Genomic DNA, 11,184 nt, shown 5'->3' on the forward strand with positions numbered 1-11,184 from the left:
CAGTGGATAAGTGGTTCCATCACCAGAAAAACTAAGGAAAGTTCTGTGGGATACAAGCCAATGTTGCTGCGTCCTGTTCACCTGGAGTGTTGGGTGCAAAAGTAGTAGCTTTCAAAGCTTTAAATCCATAGAGTTCATCTACTAAAGCAAATTCTGCTGTGACCAATATATTCAGAATGTGACCCATCTGAAAGCATTGTTCGTGTCTCAACGAAGATCATGTTAGTACAAGCTTCACTGTCAGAGCAGTTGTAATTTGGGAGTCATTCGTGAATAAACGTGCACGATGACTACATATTGGTTGTATATGTTTACCACGTGTCAGAAAATAAAATTATTTTGCTGAAACTCCATTTATAATATTCTTACTTTAATCTGAGGCCTGATGTTACCAAGGAGGCGTGGGTGGCTGTTTGGTGTTTGTTTTCTATCAGTGATCTTATAAGTCAATTTTTTAATTATTAGACTAAAATTTACATGATTTTTAGGAACCTGAGAATGAAACCTCTGTGTTTACAGTAGTCCCGATGCTATGTTCTTAGCGAATTCCTAGCATCCCGTCGTAAGGTGAAAGCATTTCTATTAGCAGAAAGCAAAACCTTGCTCACCTTTTGAAATGATAGTTACTTTTTTAATTTGTCTAATCAACTAACTGGACCCTTAAGTTATTTACATTATATTCCGAGTTATTAGCCCAAATAGCTCCATGATTAAGATCACAGGTTTTGGAGCTGGACGGACCTGAATCTTCCGTCCTAGCCCATCGATGTTAGCTCTGTAACCTCGGGTCAGTTACCAACCACCCAACTTCAGTTCCCTCATTTGTAAATGAGATGTTACTCATGTAATGGCATGTATCAAGCGGATTTTTTTAACTGAAATTTTTTATTGAGATCAATGTAGATTCACATGCAGTTGTCAGGGATAAGATAATACAGAGGATTTCTCTCTATACCTTTCCCCGTTTCCTATAAAGTACGATTTTGCAAAATGATAGTAAAATGTCACTATCAGGACAGCGGCTTTGAGACAGACCACTGATCTTGTTCAGATTTTCCAGTTTTAACTGTGCTCATTTGTGTGGTGTATTGTGTACAACCGAACTGCCCAGAAGGTCCCTGTGTCCTACAAGATCCTCGACAGTTCTAACCACACAACCTCCTGGCGCCCTTTTATGACCATGCTTTCCTCTTTTTTTTTTTTTTTATGTTTTATTTATTTCTGAGAGAGAGAGACAGTGTGAGCAGGGGAGGGGCAGAGAGAGAGGGAGGCACAGAATCTGAAACAGGCCCAAGGCTCTGAGCTAGCTGTCAGCACAGAGCCCAACGCGGGTCTCGAACCCATGAACCGTGAGATCATTACCTGAGCCGAAGTCAGACGCCTGACAGACTGAGCCACCCAGGCGCCCCCACGCTTTCCTCTTTCATGTCCTTACACCCCCATCTTTAATCTCTGGCAGCTGCTAGTTTGTCCTCTACTTCTACCATTTTGACATTTCAAGAATGTTCTATACCAGATAGTGGGTAACCTTGGGATTGGTATTTTTCCCCTCAGCATAATTCCCTAGAGATTCTTCTAGGTTGTTGCATGCTTTTTGATAATTCTTTATTTTTATTCATCCGTTTTTATTGTTGAGGAGTATTCCATGGTCTATATACCAAACTGTTTTGCCTGTTGAAGGACTAGTGGCCGCAGTATGGGTTTTGGCCATCACAAGTAAAGCTGCCACGAACATTCCGCGCACATTGGTGTGCCAGTATCCCCTTACATTGTAATTTCTAGTTCAAATGATAGATGCATGTTTATTATTATTTTTTAAATGTTTATTTATTTTGAGAGAGAGCATGATGGAGGGGCAGAGGGAGAGAGAGAAAATCCAGAGCAGGCTCCTCAATGTCAGCTGGGAGCTGGACTCGGGCTTGACCCCACAAACCTGAGCTGAAATCAGGAGTCAGATGTTGAACTGACTGAGCCACCCAGGCACCCCAACAGATGCATGTTTGTTTTTTGTTTTGTTTTTTTTTTTAATGTTTTTATTTTGAGAGAGACAGAGAGTGAGCCGGGGAGGGGCAGAGAAAGAGAGGGAGACCCAGAATCGGAAGCAGGCTCCAGGCTCTGAGCTGTCAGCCCAGAGCCCGACGCGGGGCTCGAACCCATGGACTGTGAGATCATGACCTGAGCCGAAGTCAGATGCTTAACCAACTGAACCACCCAGGTGCCCCGATGCACATTTAGTTTAAATAAGAAACTGCCAAATTGTTTTCCAGAGTGGCTCTACTATCTCACATTTAAGATGGTTACTGCTATGTTTGCATTTTATCCTGTAAGTTTGTGTCTTTCACCAGATGTGGGAATTTTTCAGCCATATTTCTTCAAATACTCTTTTAGGCCTAAGCAAGCCCACTCTCCTTTCTTTCTGGTGATGCGAGGGTTAGGTCTTTGGTTACTGTCCACAGGGCCGTAGGTTCTGTTTTCACAGCCTATTTTCTTTTTCACACTGGGTGAGCTGTGTTGTTCTGTCCCCAGGTTCATGGAGCCTGTCCTCTGTCATCTCTGCTCTGGCAGTGAACCTGCTCAGATGTGCCATTATAATGGAACTGTGAAGTTACTGCACTTTTAGTTCTATGGTTTTTATTTAGTTCTTTTTTATAACTTCCATTTCTTTGCTGAGATTTTCTATTTTTTAACTTATCTCAAGGGAATTTCTAATTTACAGCCTAATAGTTTTAAGATGGCTGCTTTTAAATCCTTGTCACAATTCATCTCAGTATGGTATCCATTGTCTTTTTTCATTCAGTTGGGATTTCCTGGGTTCATGGTATGACGGGTAATTGTTAGTAGAATCCTAGACATGTCGTTTGTGGTGGCCTATTTATATCTCGTGTTTTAGCCAACATCACCCCACTTGGGCCCAGCACCTGGGGCTCGGCCTACTTTGGGGACTGTGGTTTCAAAGGCAATTTCATTTTCAGCAGCTTTGCAGTGTTAACTTTGGTGCCTGGTATTATCTGGTGCCCTTGGTGCTTCTGTTGGTGCCTGCAGGTGCTGCCTCAAGGGGCTGGTGGGTATCTCTTGGTGGGGGAGGGGTGTGTGGGACAACAGACTGATGCCCTCCATCTAGCCAGGGACTAGGCCAGTGTCCCTGGGCCGGGGGAGGAGAGTCTTACTTAGGCTGCAGGGATCAAGAGGCTTCCTGGACTCGTCCACCTGCTATAGCTGGATTTCTCCCTCCAGCTCAGGCCACCCACCCACCTAGGATACTTGGAAAAGGGGAGGCTGGGGAAGGAGAATACCTCCCTGGTGGCTTAGTCCGGGCCGGACTCCCAGGGGTCTCTCTTGCCAGGTGGTGTCACACCCACCATAGAGGGACGCCCATTCCCCAAGGGGGAGGAGGGAGCCCATCTGGGCTGCCTTCTACTGCTAGGTCGGGGGTCGGGAAGGACTCTCCCTTGGGTGGTAGGAAGCACGTGCCCTGCCACTGTGTTGTTCTCTGGCCCTGCTCCCAAAGCAGCTCACCTTACCACTTTCCAGCATTTTCCTTCCGTTGTCTCTTGCCATTTCCAGGGTTTGTAGCTGTGCTTCCCCGTGAGGAGCAAGGCAAAACAGGGCTACGCCATCATGTCTGGACCAGAGTCAGGAATGTCAGCGTTCAGATCTTAGCAATGTTTCTCTTGCTCCTCTTGCAAGTCTATTTTTAAATGTTGCCTCAGTCACGGTCATACATGATTTCTGAAGGGATTTATTAGTCAGGATGAGAAATAGGTTTTGTAATGGAAGATTATACAATGTGGGGGACTTCATAAAAATTGGCCCAAAAGTTAGGAATCAGTCACCAAGGTGTCTGCCGGTTTTTAATGCAGCGAATGATTTTTTTTCCCCAAAGACTTGGAAGTCAAACCCGACTATATTATTACCATGGTTAAATTACTTGACCTGTGTGAGCTTTAGTTTTCCCGTCTGTAAGATGGTCATTGACCCTTGTCACAGGGTGGAAGGAATGGAGGTGAAGGATGTCCCCAGTGCCAAGCTCCGAGCAAGTGCTCAGTGGCAGCTGGTGGTTCATGATTGTGATTTCAACAATACCGATTGGGATCAATGCATTTTCTTCAGAGAAGGGAATCTGAAACACCGGCCCAGTTGTGTAAAGGGTCTGACTGAGCACTCTCATTGGAAATTCACAATTCATTTGCACCATCACTGTGCCCCAGACCTGCATACGCTGCAGCTGTAAAGGCAATAATGTCGCATCTGATCCGCATATTTGCTCTGCAAGGGCTTCGGTTGTGCTTTTGCACAGAATGTTCTTTACGTGTATAAAGAGCTGCCCCTGCTGCTTTCTGGGCAGGAGGGAATTTGCTTTTTACACTGACAAGCATGAAGTGCAATTGCTTCGTGGCGGGCAAGTATTTATTAAACAATTACAAACTCAAGTCCATTACCACATAGTTCATTGTTCCCTCTGTCGGTCTGTGGAATCTTTCCTTTAGTTATTACAAAACCATCAAATTAACCAGAAAACATTCACCAGAAGTAAGATTAAGCAATGAAAATCACAAGGTTATGTGGCCATCGGAATTTTAGAAGAAGCCTGAGAGCAATCTGGCCTCCTCTATCAACAGTTTAAACTCATACTTACCCTCTGAGTCAGCAATTCTGCTCAGAGAATTCATTCCAGCTGACTGAGAAGAGTCAAGCGAGCGCACAGAGTATGACAGCTTTGTTTAGTACGGCAAAACGTGGACAAATGTCTAATTGTCCAGTTGAGAAGTGGCTAAATATATTATCAGTGCCATGTAGCAGTTCAAGAATAAAGTCACTGCATGGGCTGATATGGAAAAAAATGTTCAAGATATATATAAGTGAAAGGAGAAAATTGTACTCTGTAGTAGCTAACTGTGGCCTGTGGGCCAAATCCAGCCTGCTGCCTGTCTGGTAAGGAAAATCGCATTGGAACACAGCCGCACCCATTCATTTACAAATTGCCGTGGCTGCCTTCAAGCTACAATGGTGAGTTCAGTAGTTGGGACAGAGATCGTATCGCCTTCAAAGCCGAAAATATTTCCCAGTCAACACAGTACTGAAAACATTTGCCAATCTTTGCTCAGTCCTATGATCCTACTCGTGTTTTTTACAAAGTGAGCATGGGGGAAAAGAGATACATTAGTGGATGTGCTTGTATGGGCGTAGACAATTGCTGGAAACAAACCACAGTTAACAATGATGATGTCGGGGTGGGGACGCAGAGATAAGCATGGAAGAAGTGGGGTCCAGGGAGTTTCCTTCCACTTCATAAGATTCTGTGCTCTTCGAATTGTTTTTCTAAAAGCATGTGCAACTTAATTTTGCTTTTAAGAAAATCAAATGAAGTAGAACGCCAGTGGACAGTGCTCAGCGCAGCTAGTGGCAGAGGGCTCCTGGCTCCAGGCAGCTGGGTGCAGGGGAGCCTTGCACCACCAGCACCGAATCACCTGCGATGTTGATAAAAAATAAAGAAGCAAATACAAATATAATATCTATAAAATATAATATACACACATATTACATATGACAGATAACATATATATCTACATATATTCTCTCTATTCTACATATATTCTATATATATTCTATTATATATTCTCTATATATTCTATGTATATATATATTCTCTCTATATTTTATGTATGTATCTATATATATGTTCTATATATATTCTATATATATATAAAACACCTGCTGAATTAGCCCCAGGAGGTGCTAGGGCCTGAAATCTGATTTTGACCCAGCTCCCCCAGGTGATTCTAACATACCTTGATGTTTGAAACCAGTGCTCTAGTCATGAATCTCATCAACCAGCAAAGATTTCTCAGTGGGTTGTAATATAATCAGCATGAGCTAACCGACAAACATCTACCACAGCAATAGCAGCAACAAAAATAGCTCCCATTTGTGGGGCCCCTGGCTGGCTCAGTCAATTAGAGCATGCAACCACCCTTGATCTTGGGGTTGTGAGAGACTACTTTAAAAAAATGGTAAAAAAAAAGCTCCCACTCGGGGGTGCTTACTGGATGCCGGGCCCTGTGCCATGTGCTTCCCACACTTCCATCTTGTTCATTCACTTGCATCATGGGACCAGGGAGGCCAAGTGACCTGTCTGAGGTCTCTGAGCGCCCCACGCCAGGCCCTTTGTGAAGGACAGGAAATGAGATATCATCGCAGCCGCAAGGCCCTCCCCACAGTGACAGGCCGGTCTCCTTTTTCACCTGGCAAAGCTACATCATGCTGGTTGGTCTCAGGACACTAACTGGCTGGGTCACCTTCAACACGCAGCACGCAACTTCCACTCTTGGGAAAGAGGAGACTTGACCTGGGTTCCCTTGAAGGCCTCTTCCGGCGCTGACACCACACCCCCACCTCAGAGCAATGGTGTGGGTGTCTCGGTGTGACATGCTCCCCTCACTGCTGCACCCCGGCACCTAAGGCCCTCCTCCCCTAGCCTGTTCTGCTGCTCCTCCCCTGGGAGGCAGATGGTGTTGCCGTCCTCCACACCTGCTTCAAGTCTACTTCCCTCGCATGTCTCCTCTCAGCTGGTTAAACCATATCCACAGGGGGGCTCCGGCACCCCACGGGGAGGCAGCCTGGGCCCAGGGGCCCGAAAGCCACTGGGTAGACACTGTGCAAAGACCTGCAGCTTCCATTTTACTGGAGGGTGCATAATCAAAAGGCTATTCATAGGTTAAAACACACACACACACACACACACACACACACCCCTCCACACCCCCCCCCCCCCCCCCCCCCCCCCCCCAGACATGCTGTGGTTTCAAATGCTGGCCTTCCATAGATTTTGAAGAGAAACATGCTGTCTCAGGGAAGTTTGCTATCTGTGGCTTTGCCATCTAGGGCTATGCCACCAGATCCCTGGAGTCAAAGTTGATTCTCCTCTGGTCTTGGAGTAAATTCAGAGGCAGTTTGCAGGAAAGAGCTCTACTTCCCGTTTTGAGTCTTGAGTTCTGGCTCTGGGTCTGTGTGACATTAGGCAGATCTGTTTACTTCGCTGGGCCTCAATTTCCTCATTTTGTGTAATACCAGAGTGGACTCCTACCTGAGCATGTATTTTCACATGAAGATATCATGTCTCCAGGACTCTGAGATAGATAGTCCAGTGGAGCAGGGATGGGCTGGAAAAGAAAGTTTCTCTCTGGGCCTGGCACGGGGCTAAGAGCCGGAGTGACAGAAAACCACAGTCCCATGCTCTTTGCCTTCAAGAAGTTCACTGGTAGGGAGGTACACTAAAAAATGATTGTCAATGTGGAGAAACTGGCCCCCCTCACACACTGCTGTCGGGAATGAAAAATGGTGCAGCCACCTTGGAAAACAGGCGGTTTCTCAAAAAGTTGAACGTAGTGTTAGCAGATCACGCAGCAGTCTACCCCAAGGTGTATGCCAAGAGAGATGTGTCCATACAATCTGGACATATGTTCATAGCAGCCTTGTTTAGAGTAGCCAAAAAGTGTAAGTATCCCAAATGTCCATCAACTGTTGAGTGCGTAAGTGGTATGACCATTGCAGTAGTTACTATTCGGCCATGAAAAGGGATGAAATACTGGCGCGTGCTACAACCTGGATGAACCTAGAAAACATTACGCTGAGTGAAAGAAGCCAGACACAAAAAAACGTGTATCTTGCATGATCCATTTACATGAGAGTCTAGAATAGGAAGATCTATCCGGACAGAAAATACATTAGTGCTTGCCAGAGGCCGCAGTGAGAGGCAGCGGGGCCAATGGGTACGGGGGTTCTTTGAAGAAGGGTGGAAAATATGCTAAAATTGGTGTGATGACTGCCCAACTCTATGAACATACTGAAAATCACTGAATTGTACCCTGTAAATGGGTGACTTTTGTGATATGTGAATTGCATCTCAATAAGGCCGGCGTGAAAAAACCAAAAATGATTGTAAACCCAACATCAGAAGTGCTGTAATTGGAGAAAAGAGGCAGAGGGACAATTCGGGAAGGGGCCACCTGGGAAAGACTGACTGAGGGAGTTTGCTTGACCTGAGCCTTGAGAAACAAGGTGCAGAAGAGATGGAAGGGTGTTCCGGACACAGGGAACAGCCTGCGCAAACGAAGTGTCCCCAGGGCTAAAGAGGATGTTGATGGCAATACTCATCCTCTATTGAATGTTTGCACTGTGCCCCAAACCAAAGTTATACAGTCTTATGAAATCTTCATAAAAATCATTACTTCATTCACTCTGTCAGTTACTGAACAAGTTTCATTAGACACCTCCTAGGTGCCAGGAACCGTGCTAGCCACCAGAGACACTATACTGAGGGAGATGCTCATATTATCCATTTTAGGCATATTAAGATTAAATAAGTTACCCAAAGTGAGACAGTAAGTGGAAGAACTGGGATTCAAAACTGGCAGTCTGATTCCAGAGCTCATTTTCAAAAAATGTTCTTTGATACATCCCTATAAATAGTAATAATTTAGCATAAATGCATAAATATTATCACACATTTCTCCCTCTCTCTCATTCTATCACTCTCACTCTTTTTTTAAAATTATTTATTTTTAAAATTTTTTTATATGTTTATTTATTATTGAGAGAGACAAGACAGAGCATGAGCAGGGGAGGTGCAGAGAGAGGAGGAGACACAGAATCTGAAGCAGGCTCCAGGCTCTGAGCTGTCAGCACAGAGCCTGACACAGGGCTTGAACTCACAAACTGTGAGATCATGACCTGAGCCGAAGTTGGGCGCTTAACCGACTGAGCCACTCAGGCGCCCCTCACTATTTTTTTTTTTTAAGTTTTATTTATTTAAGTAATCTCTACATCCCACTTGGGGCTCAAACTCACAACCTTGAGATCAAGAGCTGCAGGTTCCTCTGACTGAGCCAGCCAGGCTCCCCACCCCCCTTCTCTTTCAATCTTTTACTTTTTCCTAGTTTGGTTGAGAGAACACTGTCAGATGACAGTGTAAGTTTGAAGGTGTACAACATATCAGGGCTCCTGGCTGACTCAGTCGGAAGAGCATCCGACTCTTGATCTTCAAATTGTGAGTCTGAGTTCCACGTTAGGTGTAGAGATTGCTTAAAGAAATTTTTAAAAAATCAAAGTGTACAACAGATTGATAAGATACACTTATGCACTGTAAAATGATTACCACCACAGCATCAGCTAACACCTCCATCAACGTCACCTCATATCATTCACCATTTCTTTTTTATAATGAGAATATTTAAGATCTACTGTCTTAGCAACTTTCATGTAATATAGTATTAACTATAGATCACCATGATCTACCTTAGATCCTCAAATTTATCTTTTTTTAAAAAAAAATGTTTTTAAACATTTATTTCTTTTTTGAGAGACAGAGAGACAGTATGAGCCAGGGAAGTACAGAGAGAGAGGGAGATACAGAATACAAAGCGGGCTCCAGGCTCTGAGCTGTTGTCACAGAGCCCGATGCAGGGCTTGAACTCACAAACAGTGAGATCATGACCTGAGATGAAGTCGGACACTTAACCAACTGAGCCACCCAGGTACTCCAGAACTTGTTTTTCTTATAACTGGAAGTTTGTACCCTTTGACCCAAAATCTCCCTACTTCCCCCTCAGCCCCCTGGCAACCACCACTCTACTCTTTCTAGGAGTTTGGCTTTTTCTGGATTCCATATATGAGTGATATCCTATTTACTTTTTTTCCAGCTTATTTCACTTTGCATAATGTCTGCAGACTCATCCATCTTGTCACAAATGGCAGGATCTCTTTCTTTCTCATGGCTGAATAATATTCCAGTGTGTATACATACCAAGTCTTCTTTAAGACCATTCAGTCATCAATGGGCATTTAGATTGTTTCCTTATGTTGGCTCTTGTGTCTAGTGCTGCAAGAACATGGGAGTGCAGATATCTCTTTGAGATCCTGTTTTCATTTTCTTTGGATATATACCCAGAAATTTAATAGCTGGATCATACGGTAGTTCTATTATTTTTTTTAATTTTTTGAGGAAACTCCATACTGTTTTCCATGGTGGCTGCACCAATTTACATTCCCCCCAACAGTGCACAAGGGGCCCCTTTTCTCCACATCCTCACCAACACGTGCTATCTCTTGTCTGTTTGATAATAGCCATTTTAAAACAGGTGTCAGGCAGCATCTCATTGTGGTTTTGATTTGCATTTCTCTGACAGGGGACCAGTGATGTCATATACCTGTTGGCTGTCTATATGTCTTCTTTGAAAAAAATGTCTGTTCAGATCCTCTGCTCAACTTTTAATCAGGTTGGTTTTTTTTTTTTTTTTTGCTTTTGAGTTGTATGAATTCTTTATAAATTTTGGATAGTAACCCCTTATCAGATATACAATTGGCAAATATTTCTCCCATTCCATAGGTTGCCTTTTAGTTTTATTTTTGTATATTCCCTCCCTAGCCTTAGAGGCAGCCATGTCTCAAAGATGCTTGGTTCCTTTTATTGGCAAATGGTATTAGAAACCAAGATCTGGGGGGGAAGTGTGCTCATTGCTACTGCGTTGCTGCTGCTTGTACATCCTCTCAGCTGACACAGCAAGGAAAAATATGTGTGTGTAACAACCTGTGTATACACACGTATCTATAACTATTTCCACATATAGCCATCTGTATCTATATTAAGCTAAATATCAAGTTCATACCAATGCCTCCAACTCTAAACCTGCTCCTCGAAAGCCAGAGCCTACACCTTGAAAGACCCCTTCAAAGAAGGAGGTGAAGGGACCCAAAGAGAAAAAAGGGAAAGCCAGTGCTGATGGGGATTGGAATAACCCTGCAGAAAATGGAGATGCCCAAATGGACCAGGCGAAGAAAGCTGACCACGCTAGAGGTTCTGTGCTCGCTCTGGCGTATAGTGCACAAATACTAAGACTGGAATGGTAAAGAGAAGATTAGCATGGCCCCTGTGCACGGATGACACTCAAATTTGTGAAAATGCTGGAGGTTCCAAGTGAAACATGTGCATTAAAAAAATATTCAGGGGCACCTGGCTGGCTCAGTCAGAGGAACACGCAACTCTTGATCTCTGGATTGTGAGTTCAAGCCCCATGCTGGGTATAGAGATAAGTTAAATAAAACTTAATTTTTTAAAAAAGTGTGGTAAAATACACATATCTTACCATTTAAAAATTATAATCTTAACTATTTTAAAAAATTTATTGA

General features: G+C 43.8%; 1 protein-coding gene and 1 pseudogene across 1 annotated transcript in view; both read left to right on the plus strand.

The window, feature by feature from the left end:
- Positions 1-351, plus strand: part of PPA1 (inorganic pyrophosphatase 1) — a 28,041-nt gene extending 27,690 nt beyond the window's left edge. Inside the window, exon 11 of the mRNA XM_039233316.1 lies at positions 4-351. Within this exon, the coding sequence (XP_039089247.1) occupies positions 4-35 (32 nt within the window). The 3' untranslated portion in view covers positions 36-351. The remainder of the gene's footprint in view (positions 1-3) is intronic.
- Positions 352-10,857: 10,506 nt separating this feature from the next.
- On the plus strand, positions 10,858-10,970 carry LOC120232529 (annotated as a pseudogene).
- The last annotated feature ends 214 nt before the right edge of the window (positions 10,971-11,184 follow it).

This window comes from Hyaena hyaena, unplaced genomic scaffold, assembly GCF_003009895.1.
Source record: "Hyaena hyaena isolate Hyena2069 unplaced genomic scaffold, ASM300989v1 scaffold_73, whole genome shotgun sequence".
Lineage (NCBI taxonomy): Eukaryota > Metazoa > Chordata > Mammalia > Carnivora > Hyaenidae > Hyaena > Hyaena hyaena.